Source organism: Pogona vitticeps, chromosome 6, assembly GCF_051106095.1.
Source record: "Pogona vitticeps strain Pit_001003342236 chromosome 6, PviZW2.1, whole genome shotgun sequence".
Taxonomy (NCBI): Eukaryota; Metazoa; Chordata; class Lepidosauria; order Squamata; family Agamidae; genus Pogona; species Pogona vitticeps.
The window spans coordinates 66,144,045-66,157,370 of NC_135788.1; the positions used below are offsets into that span (position 1 = coordinate 66,144,045).

Below are 13,326 nucleotides of genomic sequence, written 5' to 3' on the forward strand. Positions count from 1 at the left end.
TTCCTCCAAATATTCCTCCTGAGCTTGGAGCATTATGTCTGAAAATTAATTTGTTAATGTTCAAAATGGAGAGTCTGTTTCATTATTGTTAACATTTAAACCTGAAAATGTATATTTTTGATGTTATAAATTTGTTAATTAAATCATTCATTTAAAAAGAAAAAGTAGGGTTTACAGAGATATCCTACCACCGATAACACATTTTTTATTGTTATCTTCAAAATGGATCCTTTTTAAACTTTGGAATTGCTTTTTCCAGTCCTCCATTTCTCCCATCTGGACTGCAGTCGCATAGTAAACATTTTAGCCAGGAGTGGTGGTTCCAACATACTGTATGTGAAAACTATTATTTGGAGATGGACGTGTGTCCTAACACAGGGTTTCATATCTCCACCTGCACAGAAAGAGACACTTACTTCAAAGCCTACCAGGCAACAGGACTCCATAGAGCCAATCATTTACTTGACCACTTTCAAATGCAGTTTTTTTTTTTTAGCAGAACACTAAAGAAGCTTTGCCAGACAGTATAGTCTTAACAAAAGGCACAGTGGGCTTCCCCCGCCCCTTAGCCCTACTCCCCTGTGTGTTGTTCAGGTGCAGAAACACTGCCCTTTCATTGTGCTGGCTAAGGCATTTGGGGGTTGTAGTCCAGAAACATCTGGTTTCAAGGTTAAGAATTATTTATATAGAGCTGGTTCCCCCTTAAGTAGCCCCTCCTCTCTTCCATCCCATATTCTTCTTCAGTCTCCTGTAGAAGAAAAGGAATAGAGGGGTTTCATAAAAGCTAGTTCAAGGTAGAGACAATATGTGGCCCTGTAGCTGTTGTTGGACTTCGGTTCCCATCCGCCCTAGTTGTTGCTCAGTGATTGTGGACAATTTCCATTTAACCACATCTGGAGGACCACACATTACTGTTCTTGAAAAAAAAAGCCTTTTACAGACCTCTTCTCCGCCTGCCTTCAGTTTATGGCCCATTCACATCATAATTCTATGCAGTGGCAGTGCTTGTGCTTGCATTTTCCTTCACTGTCATGTGCCAAAGGGATCTTGTGACTCTGCACAGATGGAGTTTTAGCCGTCCTCAGACTTTAAAATCTAAAGTGGAGGAAGGAAGCTGTGTATGCAGAGAATTCTCTTTGTTTCATCACAACCATTGCTTCTAACAGTGCAGTTGAAACTCACCACATCTTGTCAGAGCTTGCAACATTAGGTCTAAAAATTAATTAGCTAATATTAACAGTTAGATATTGGGAAGTTACTGCTCTTAATTTTTACAATTGCACACGTTTAGTTAAATTTCTGTTTTTAACATGATAATTACATGTTAATTATATGTTCCTTCTACATAGGGCACACTTCAAGCTACAAACCCCATCTCAAATGGAAAAGAAACCACCTGTACTTCCTTTAAAAGTGTAAACTTAGTACAGTACTGCTTAACTGCAACTTTAGTCCTGTAAATGTATTTGATCATAACACCAAAAAAAACCCCACCTTACTTAGCATTGCCAAAAAGTTGTAGTTTTTCTCAGAGAAATTTCTCTGGGAATTACAGTCCAAGTTCATCCAGAGTCCCAAGGTTGAGAACCATTGCTTTATAAAGAGCCAATACATGACTTTCAAGTACATTTCATTAGTGCACCATTATCAGAAGAGTTGATTGAAAGTATAGTCTTAGCTTCCTCCCCATTTCCCCTCTCAAAAAAGCAATTGAGTCCACAGTGGCCAGATCCTATTGGAATATTCTCAGCTTAACATGATGATCCTACAAACTAGCTTGAATCTGTAACAGGTTTGTCAAAAGTAATGTTTTTTAACAAAAATCTGCTTCATGATAGCTTTGAAATCCTACGCACAAGATTAGGTTTTAAGAGATTTTGACTCCTATTAACCTAGAAAAGTAGAGATTAGGATGTGCCAATTGTTGCTTTGTTTTTTGTCTTGTCTTGTTTTGTTTCTTTACTACAGATCCCAGAATTCTTCATTCTGGAAGTCCCACCTGACAGACAGATGCCTAAATGGTTTTCACCTGAGAAAAAGGCCTAAGGTGAAAGGCTTCATGACTTAGCATAGGCCTAGTTCCATTCAGCCTCCTGTTCAGTAAGGAAGCTCTCACCAAGTACAGTACCAGGGAAGCTTGCAGCTTTCCATCTTAAGCCATTCTCCCAGGTGAAGCCACATTTGGATGTCTGTTAGTGTCTGCCTATCAGATGGAACTTCCAGAATGGAGAATTTGTATCCCCCCCAAAACCCAAACAAGTTGCACATCCCTGGTAAAAATTGTACCATGAATGTGCTAATTTTAACATATTATTTCTAAGCCCTGCATGTTGCTACTATCAGAACATAAGAGGAATGTATGAAAAGGGTCTTTGATTTTGACTTTAAATTGATTTCCAGAGGGTTGTCATATTGCTCTATGTAGTAAAAGCAACAATGTATCATAATATCTGAAAGAGTAATAGTTTGCATTTGATGTAAGCTTTCCTGAGTAGTAGTACGCATTACAAAATACATTTGATGAAATGAGGTATGGTCCATGAAAATGTGTGCCAAACAAAACTTTTTAGTCTGTTAGACATCATAACACTGTGTGTTGTTTTGAAACTAATCTAGTAATCTAATTCTTTGGATATTTAAAAAACACACAAATGTTATCCACTCTGCCACTTTCATTCAGTCATAATGCATGTGGTATATATCAAGCAAATGTGAAAACCAGAAACCAGGAAGCTTCTTCCCATGTTCCCTCCTCGGCACCAAAGAAAACAAAAAGCTACTGAATAAATGACATACAGTAATTCCCCCACCTCAGGTTTAGCATTGAAAATCGATGCTAAACCTGGTGGCAAGAATATGTAGCATGTCTGCAACTGTTTTAGAATGTTCAAAGCATATGGGCATCTCAGTATTCCTTGCATCAATCCACTGGTGCTCTATGATCCAAGTAGGGATGGTGTTTTGTTCTGCCATTTTGAAGTGTAGTGCCCATCCCCCTTTGTGGGTCTCTCCTGCCACAACCCTACCAAGGTAAACTTCCAGTTAATTGTTTCGGGATACAATAGTGGGTTTTGACTTTCCAGTTTTTTTTTTTTTTACCTCAACTCACAGAGGCCCTGGGCAGCAGAGTCAATGACCAAAGATTCATCTGCAGTGCCAGAGTTTGAGAACGCATAGGTCTAAGGCACGATTCCGCAGCCCACATCCTCCTGATATATTGGTCTACAACTGCAGCCATTCTCAATTAGCATGGCTGAAGGTAATGAGATTTGTAGTCCAATATACCTAGAGAATACTGTGTTAGAGAGGGCTAGTCTAGGATTATATAGTGCATTTATGGTGGAAGCAAGTTACAAATTGCTATCTCTTAACTAACGCTCCCTTTAATTTTCACCACCTGGAAAAACTCATTGTGGATGCACAGAGGAGAAGGAATGCTGTGTGGAGGGAGCAGAGTCACACATGCTTGTGCTCCTGCGCAGCTTAGAGGGAACCTTGCTTACCTGCTTTGCTGCAGTTAAAAAGGCCAATCATTATGCCTCCCTATACAGTAGTTTTTGGTTTTGTACTTTAAATGTGGAGTTGAACTTATAAACAGGATGGAACAATCAGTTATGTTCTGTGTTTGCTGCAATCTGTTTCAACCGTCCTTGATTTATTGAGGCATATTTCAGTATGATTTTTGCAGACAGTAATGCTATTGTTGGCTTCAGTATTCAAATGCAGCCCACGGTTTTGTAATAGAAATATTAGAAGGTTGCTTGAATCAATTAAAACATTGTATAATACTGTGCATAGATTTTCTCTGGGCAACAAACTGGTATAATGCTTAAGAGCTAGTCATTTGGGATTAGATAAGAGGTTATGTCTTTTTGTGCCTTTGTAGGAACATTCAGAATACTACAAGTTCTAAAAAATCACTTAATCCAAACAAATAAATAAAAAACATATTAGTTTTGCTGATTTTTGTTTGCCTGATCAGCTATATTATGTGCCTTTAAAAATATACACATTTTAAAAGCTGGTTTCTTCTTCTTTCAAGATTGTAAAGCACAATCAGAATAGCGATAGTCCATCTGTTTGCTTTAACTTACAAGTATTGCCTTATTGGAGACATGTGCCAGGGTGTGAGTCAAATATATCCCAAGGGAATACTAGTAAAATGTGCTGTTTTCGTACTTGTCAGACACCAAAGCCTTGTATCACAGTCCACTCCTGGACTCTCTTCTAGGAAAGAATGGTGTAATGTAGGTCAAAGGTTTTCAAACTTTGTGAGAGTGGGACTCTGTTCCCTTGATGAGAAAACAGAGGGATCCTGGTGTGTAGCATTTCTGTTCCAGCTGCTGCTTTCAAATTTTATTTAGCACTTTTTTGTGTGCTTTTTTAAAGTACAGAATGTAAGTGCACAAGAAATTAAATTAGGTTGATTGCATGCCATTAGGTATAATTAGCCTCTAGATCTGCCATGTAGCTGTTCCACTGTCTATGATAATAGCATTTACTTAACCAACTAAGGCTACAAATAGTTGCACAGCAATGTGTATAGATGGGACCTGCAACTTACAAGTTTAGTGTGGAGTGTTCCTATGCCAGCTATGTCTTTTTGAGGTTATTCCAGTTTATTGTCTGTGCTACACTCAGATATTGTGTTCAGTTGTCATTAGACTGTCACATAATTAGACCTGAAATCAGATTGAAATGGGTCTAAATTGGGGTGAGCAAACTTAAGGGGCTTGGGAACCAAATTTGTGCCTTGACTCCCTATGTTGGTTGAACAGAGCCCAACACTGATGTTTTCCGTTCATTTAAAAAGTAGGTAAACAGGAGATGCCAAGACAGATGCTTCCAGATTTTTTTTTATTACAGTGGACCCTCTACTTACGGAATTAATCCGTATTGGAACGGTGGCTGCAAGTCGAAAAGTCTGTAGGTCGAATCTCCATTGACCTACAATGCATTGAAAACCGATAAATCTCATAACTGGCAGTTTTTATTCTATTTTTGTTCCATTTTGGGTTTTTTCTGGTCTGTAAGTCGATTCTCTGGCTGCAAATCGAATCTAAATTTTGCAGCCAGAGAAGTCTGTAACTTGAAAAGTCTGTAAGTCGAGCCGTCTGTAAGTCGAGGGTCGACTGTATTATTATTTTGCAAGTAAGAGAGAGCTCAGGGAATGTTTTCAAAGCCCAAGAAATGAAGACTGCTTCTCCTGGAGACCTTCAGGGGCAGATAATCAAACATTTTTTGGTAATTGCTTTCCATTTTTCCTAGTTAAGGGCTTTTGGGGCCACTGGGGGCATGAAGATTACACCTGGGGAGCTGGGTGCAGCCCATGATCCACATGTTGCCCATCCTTGATCTAGCTACTCCATCCCATTTGGAATCATTTGGGAGCTGAAAAGCCACCAAATGATCTACTACCTTGCCCAAGAATGGATACTAGAGACTAAGTGGTTCAGTAGTTAATGTCGGGAGTATATCTGCTGTACTTTGAGTGTGTGTTCATAAACATGTACTAGCAGAAACGTTTTAAGCTGATTCAAGAAAGAATGTGGCTCCCTGGAGAGAACTGGTGGAAACTTAATAGAATTCAGTGCTCTTCCTTTAACTGTGGATGCAAAACTTAAGACAGACCAAACTTAGTTTAGAAAAATAGTTTGTATTTACACATGGAACTTAAACAACGTATCTTCAGCATAACGGCTTAACATAACATCATAATATGATAACATCACATATCCATATACAGTCACTGGTTACTCACAACCCAGTATAACACAACAGCATGACTACTCCTCTACCAGAGCATCCTGACTGCTCCTATACTAGACCAGCGTGACTACTCCTTTACCAGAGCAGTAAAGCAATGCTCTTACAGAGCTACGTTTATACAGAGAAAAAGCCTCTGTAATCAGCAACATCTTCCCAACGCAACTCAAGCCTCAAACTCTGCCTCAAACCAGCAACAGGTGTATGCTTGCACTTTACATACAGTCTTTTTTTTTACATATTTTACTTACATGAGAACATTTCATATGTTCAAGACTTTAATTTACAATATAGTGACCTGCTGCATTACATATACAGTGGTGCCTCGCTTAACGATGTTAATTGCTTCCAAAAAACCCATCGCTATGGGAAACATCGTTAAGTGAAACACCATTTCCCATAGGAATGCATTGAAAACCAGTTAATCCATTCCAATTTGAATGGATTAACGTCCTTAAGCGTAAATCCCCATAGGAAACATCGCTAAGTGAAACAATGTTTCCCCAACGGGAAGCCATTCAAAAGCACTGAAGTCGGCTTCAGTGTTTTTGAATGGCTTTCCGATGTCCGTGTTTGCTCATTTTTAAGTGTCTTACAATGTTTGGAACATGTTTTAAATGCTTGGAATAGTTAGTCCACCTTGTGAAACCTATGCACACTTAGTTTGGCTTTCTTCTGAGTCTTCGTTAATTTTTGGTGATTTTTTGTTTTTTCCCTCATTGAAATCCATTGGACGGACAATGGGGAAAACAAAAAATCACCAAAAATTAACGAAGACTCAGAACAAAACCAAATTAAGTTTGCACATGTTTCAGAAGGTGCACTACCAAATCCAAGCATTTAAAACAGGTTTCAAACATTTTAAGACACTTTTAAATGAGCAAAAACGGACATCGTTAAGTGAAATTCCCCCATAGAGAACATCGTTAAACGATGGGGAAATTTCCTCAAAGAAACCCATCGCAAAGCGAATACATTGTTAAATGAAGCAATCGCTAAGCAAGGCACCACTGTATCTTGACAGTTAATCCATTGCAATGGGGCTCAATGAGTTTTTTCCCCCAGCATTGGACTGCCCACTGCCTGCTTTAGGTATACTGGAACCCTGCCTTATAGTGAGGAGACATTCACCACTCCTTTTACTCCCTCAAACATTTTCCCCAGTATACAAGTGGTGATACTTGCCTCATGAAGGACCTTGTTCACATCCCTCAGGCTGCACAAATTGAAAAATGACCATAGTCTCTAGATAAACAAGGGCCAAAGTTAAAATCAACCTTATGCCCGTATCAACCATAGCAGCCAAGTCATAGAAACCAGGGGCATGCTTTGTGTTTGGTGAAGTCCAGAACCAGATGAAAGCAGAACTTCTCTGGAGATGGTGGAATCAAAATCTGAACACTCTGGAAGATCACTTCGCAAACTGTATTAAGAGGAACACAAACAGTGATATGCCTTACGTTTCTGTTCTTAAGGAAAACACTAGATCACAAGGAATGGTCTTAGTACGATGCTATGCTCGCATCCCTGTTCTTTCATAGAGGGATGATGAAGTAATATATTGCAGGATTGATCCAGCACTCAGTGCTTTTTGGCATTTCCTTCTCCTAAGACCAGTCATATTAAAACAATTTTGCTCTGATTGTCAGAATTCAACTAGTAGGCATGGTATCCTTTATGGAGTGATTAAGCCTCTTGTATTTCAAGCCAGAAGGAAGGAAGGAATATATATACACACAGTGAGTATCATCACAAGTGGTCACTGTGATCAGGCAAATGACTAATTATCTGCATGAGCTCTGGGGTTGAATTGGTTGAAGGAAAGGAAGAAATTGTCCTGTGTTCCAAGGACTCAGGATTTTGATTAAACAACATTATATCCATTTATTAGAAAGAAAATTAACTGGTGCTTTCTTTTCCTTGTTTTCTTTCCTTCTCTGAGTGGAAGATAACACTCTTGGATGTTTAAAGACGCAAAGCCTCTTTGAAGTCCACATATCTTCTTGTGTATATTAGCATCTGTTTCTGAGAGAGAATGCCAAGTTTGGGTAATAGATCTCACAGGCCAATTCCAGTGGTTTTTAAGATTGCCTTTTGCAGTTATGGAAAACAGAGCACAGTCAGAGTAATGTTGCAGTATTACAGATGTGTAATGATGGGTTTCAGCAGAATTACTCCTCAGCTATATGACATCAGTTTAGTGTCAGATTTCAGAGGGCAATTTACTCACAGCTTTTTATGTAGAATGTGGACTTTAAACTTTTGTTCAGTAGCTGGCAGTGGCTGCAAAACAGAGATGAACTTACGTTGGAAATGACCGAGCTCAGATTTCTGCCATTTTACTTCCTTTCCAGAAAGCAGAGGAAAATTAGGGCACCTTTACGTACATTCACATCTTTCAGAGAAATGAGCATTGAAATTATGTTTGTTCATCCCCTAATAAGTGGGTGAGAGTTAATGGTTGGGAAGCAGTGTTGGTGCAAGTTCTGAATCAGTATAGGTTCAGAATCCATAAAGCCAATAGGTTTCTAATATGAAGAAGGAAGACTTTGATCTTCCTTGCTCTGATAACTTCCTGCACAATTGTTTGTTCATTGGCAGCCCAGAAGTAGAAACTGGAGCCCTCAATTAATCTAAGGGCAAAAAATATCCTGTGGGCTAAAGGCTCTATGGCCCTGTGTCACATCACAGACTGCAGCCTAGTCATGTACAGTAGATATGTCTGTTGGTTTGGCACAAAGGAGAGGCTTCAGTCCTCTAGCCAAACAGCATTTGAATCTAAAGCAGCAAACTCGAGTCCTCTTCTTTTGAAACAGTGAAAGAATCTCCCTTATACTGAGTCGGGAAAATGTGCCACCTAGCTTGCTTATTCAATTAATTGGCTAAGGTGCTCCCCTGGGGCATTTCCTGGAAAACAGCTGATGTCGACACACCACAACTGGACTGCAACCTCCATCATCTCAAACCATTAGCTAACAATATCTGTAGTTGCTGTCCCTGCCCTAAACAGTAGAATCTTCCAGCCCAAATCAGTGTTCTTCTATTGTAACAAGAAATTGGCAAAGGGTGGCTTTCCAGATGTTGCTGAACTGCAGCTTCAATCGGCCCTAGCCAGCATAGCCAGTGGTGAGAAATGCTAGGAGTTGCAGTCTGACAAAACCTGGAGGACTGCACACTGCTTATTCATGCTTTGTAAACAACTCAAAATTCATAGCAGGGAAATACATTTGTTAGCACAAACCAGAATGTCACAAGAAGTGTGCAAGCTTTATAGTCCCATAACTTGCGTGTTTGGAGAGACTTACATATGAGCCAGCCTTGTCCATGAAAGCAGGTGTTTACATTGTGGCTTGTAACTGGCTTTGGACTGGCTTTGACTTCCATTACTTCCATTAATCAAGTTTTGTATTTTGAATATAGAGCCAAGGCAAAAGTATCAAATTGCTGTTATGCAAAAGAAGCTCAGATTTGACCAATGCACAATTTTGTAATTGTTGTTAGTAAACATACACAGCATCAATGTATGCATTAATATTCTTGGACAGTGGGAAATGCTTAACGAGTGCTATGGAATCAGTCTTTATTGTCTAGAATATTGTGTGACCTATACTAGTATTTTTTTTTAAAAAGGCTGAATTATAGTTGACATTTTGAATTTTATTTTTCCAGAATCGTTATGAAATTAAAAATGGAGCAATACTTCGATTAACTACATCACCAGTAAGTTACTGATGCATTTACATTCTTTAAAGTTCATTGTTTAATGTCAGTGCTCTGATGACTCTGATTTATTTTTAAATCATTCTAATAGAAGGGAGTCCTTAACTATAGGATTGTCATCCTATACCTTGATTCATTCAGAGGATTATTTAAAAGGGATTTAGAAATATTTATACAAAGCCTGCTCATTGGTTTTGCCTCTCCTGATAATGTTCAACAAAGTGCAGACCTTTTTGTTTCTTTCATGCTCAGTCATATCTTGCAGGGACAATGCTAGAGCACGAGGATAAACAGTCTTTCATAGCACTGTCATCATACAGTAAATGTGGCCTCTTATCACCCATTGGGATCCCCAGCACTCCCAAGGTTTTAGCATATTTTTTTGTGATTTTGTTTTTGTTTGTTTGTTTGGCCTCAGAGGGTCCCTCAGAAGTTCCCTATGTGCCTTCTAGAGGTATTGGGGAAAATATTTGCCATGCTTTGAAGGACCCTAGTACCCACACCCACACCCACTTTGTAGGTGGGGGTGCAGACCTCCAGAATTCAGGGATGGGCATGTGGGAGCCCCCAGGCCTCTGGAGATCATTGATCATGAGTATATAGAATTGTAGCCAACCTCCAAAAACAGGAGCAATCTTCAGTTTTCTGGAGATTGCAGAATCTCTGTAGAGGGGTTGAGACATTAATCTTTCGCCCATGATGAAGAAGATGCTAGCCATTATTACTGTTTGGAATCCAGTGGAATACTTAATGGTAGCATAAATTCATCAGTTGCTGCTAGTTAAGAAGTCAAGGCCTGTTTTTCGTGTCATGCACCTACCCATGCAATGATTCAGATTATGTGATCTGACCTGCTTGAGATGCAGGTGTGATGGGGTGCTTGGGAACCAAACATCATGGACATTTTGAGGCAAACTGTGACCATGGTGATTAGTCACATGATGGCATTCTGGGATGGCAACTATATATCAGGCACACTTACATCTCCTAGGAGCAAGATACCTGGTTGAGGGATATTATGCAAGTGATGATGGATTAGTTACAGCTGCAGTTGTCTGGCAGGAGCTGGGTAGAGTCCAGCTCTTATGGTGGTTTGGGGCATTTGGGTGTATCCAGGCAGTGTTGGGATAGCAGCTAGGAGCCTATTTGCCCCTGGTTATAAAGGGATTCCCTCAAGGACTGCTGGGGGCAGGGTCTTGGCCTGGCATGGCCTAGCCTAGCTTCTGGGGTGCAATGGCCCAGCCCTGTTCCCAAGTGGCAGGGAGGTACATATTGGCATTTACCCAAATGGTCTTCAGGGGCCTGTCACTCCCGCTGGAACCTTCAGCAGGCTTCTGGAGGGTGGTAATGGTGGATTGGGGCAGTCAGATATCCTGATGTTCTGGATTCATTCCTAATGCTGGGCCAGGGAACTGCTCCTGTAACCAATTAACCTGTGGCCTTTTTTCCTCCAAAGAATTGTGATTATCCTTGTGGTGGAGTTTGTCCAGAAGGCCGGGCCTGTTTAGCTTTAGGCCTACAAATGCAACCAACAAATTCTTAACCAGCAGCAATTAGCAGCTGAGATCTACACTGGTGGATTCATGACTGTGGGTCTAAGTAATAGGATTCTGGCCACTGCCTTTGAAAATCAGATTGAATCACCTGACAAAACAGAATTCTTTGTTTATCTTTTCCTGATTACATTTTAAGACAACATTACAAAATTATTTTTTGCTTTCTAAATGTTTTTGAGTATGCATAATTACACAAGCAACCTGTTCATTTATTTCTTTTGCTCTATTTGCAAATCACATGCAATTATTTATTATTCTCCCCCCCCCCCCGAACCTGCAGGCAGAATCAGTTTCCTAGGTTACAGCAAGTACTGGCTCAATTCTCCTTATTTCTTTACATTCTTCCTATGAATCATTCCTCATTTATTTCACAGAAACCCACTGCCTCCCACTTTTTTCCTATAATGTGATCAGCCTTTTACAATCACTCTCATTCCATATTTTTACTGCCTTAAGTTTTATGCTGTCCTTGTGATCTTATACATGTTCAGAGCGCCACATAATTTTTGCAACTCTACATTGCCATTTCCAGATATCTTCAGAGCCTTTCCTATCAGTTCCACAGTTGACCTCATGAGCAAAATAAGAGACCATTTTCCAAAATCTGCATGGATTCTTTAGTTTGAACAATATTATTCATTCCACAGCAAATAAGTTACATGTGCTAGATACACATGAAATGTCCTTTTCCTATGCTAGCCAATAGCTGCGCATGTTCTTGGCTTTTTTACTGCTTTATCTTGAAGTAGAAAAGATGCCCAAGACAGAGGAAATGTTTACACCAGGAGAATACTGGTGTTGTGAAACCATTTCCCCCCATTTTTTTTTAAAAAAAGTCAGATCTGCCTTCACTGTATCACACAGAGGAGTTACTCAGTTTCGAGTTATTACACCTTGCTCACTAAAAGAAAACATGTTGGAACTGTTTCCAGTCTGACATAGTAGTACATAGGCAAATTTGTTTTTATATATGGGACCATAATCTTAGCATCTTAAATCGTGTTTTCAAATTCACTGGTTATATGAAAACTGTCCTCGTCATTTTTATGTAAATAAGCAAACAAACAACAGCTACTATTTAGATTTGATTTTTCCAATTTTATTCTCCAAATGGCATTTAGAAATCAAAGCAGTTGATTCCGTGAAAGATTATCCCTCTCTACTTCATGACCCTGGTGAAATTATTATATTTATGTGTTAATTCATTTTTAATTATTTGGAACCTTTATTCTTCTGGTTCTATGAACTGTAATAATTCAGGCCTTTTAGCATGTAAAGCCTAATTGCAGAAGGTAATTCTGAATCAAAACCAATTTTGTTAATGTTTGGGCAGAAAGCTTAAAAACTAAATACTGTACTCTTTAACCCACAATGCAGTTTACTTGTTTCTAATCAATCTGTGTTTAAATAAAGCTCAGACTCACAGAGAAGAGTTGTTGGAATGAAATGGCAGCATGAAGTAGATTACTTTCATTGGTTAATTTAGTGTAAAGTGTGATGAATTACGCCCTTCATTGCTGTTTGCCTCTTTGGCTAGAGGGATTAGCCATGAGGCTGCAACCAAGTGTAAATAGCAAGGATGTGACAAATTTATCTGCATTGCATGACAGAAGATACAATGTTGTATTTCATTAGATTCTGTCAGAAGACATTGTCTCAGGCACAGTAGAATACTTTTTAGAACAGTTCCCTATTCTTTTTCCTTTTCACATGCATATGTTAACTTTTTCCTCTACTTTATCATCATCATTACAACAACAGCATCAAAAAAGAAGAGACATTAAGATGTGAAGCAACACTGTCACTCTTCTACAGATGGAAAGGCCAGATTTCCTATCTAGCAAAAGCTTTCAGTAGACAATGTCATTTTCATTTGAGTTTTGTGTTGGAATCTGTACATTTCGCATAAATCTTTCCAGTTTTGAAATATTTAAATAATTTTATGTACCCAACCTGGAACCAGGTTGCTATTTGTGAATTGACGTTGTAATTGAGGAATTGGGAAGTCATTATTATTTTCTGTAACTGATATTGCCTGGTATTGATAGGAGTAAAAAACAACAGCAACCAAACAGAAACAAAGAAACAAACAAAAAAGCCCCACTGAAACCAGGAACCTGCCCAGTGTTGCTTACCCTCCCATTTGGGAAGATGACCCTTGCATGTGGGGTTGTCCTTTATTGCGCTCCTTGCCATCTAGTAAGATAGTGACCAGTGTAGTCCTGGCCTTTCCCCATGTTTCTTCAAAGAAATGTCAGGGTAGGGCCTGAAGAGATCAGAGGAG

At 39.3% G+C, this 13,326-nt stretch overlaps 1 protein-coding gene across 1 annotated transcript in view; it reads left to right on the top strand.

Moving 5' to 3' along the window:
* Nucleotides 1–13,326, top strand: part of ELMO1 (engulfment and cell motility 1) — a 427,005-nt gene that overhangs the window by 125,833 nt on the left and 287,846 nt on the right. Inside the window, exon 5 of the mRNA XM_020788158.3 lies at nucleotides 9,436–9,486. Within this exon, the coding sequence (XP_020643817.2) occupies nucleotides 9,436–9,486 (51 nt within the window). The remainder of the gene's footprint in view (nucleotides 1–9,435; nucleotides 9,487–13,326) is intronic.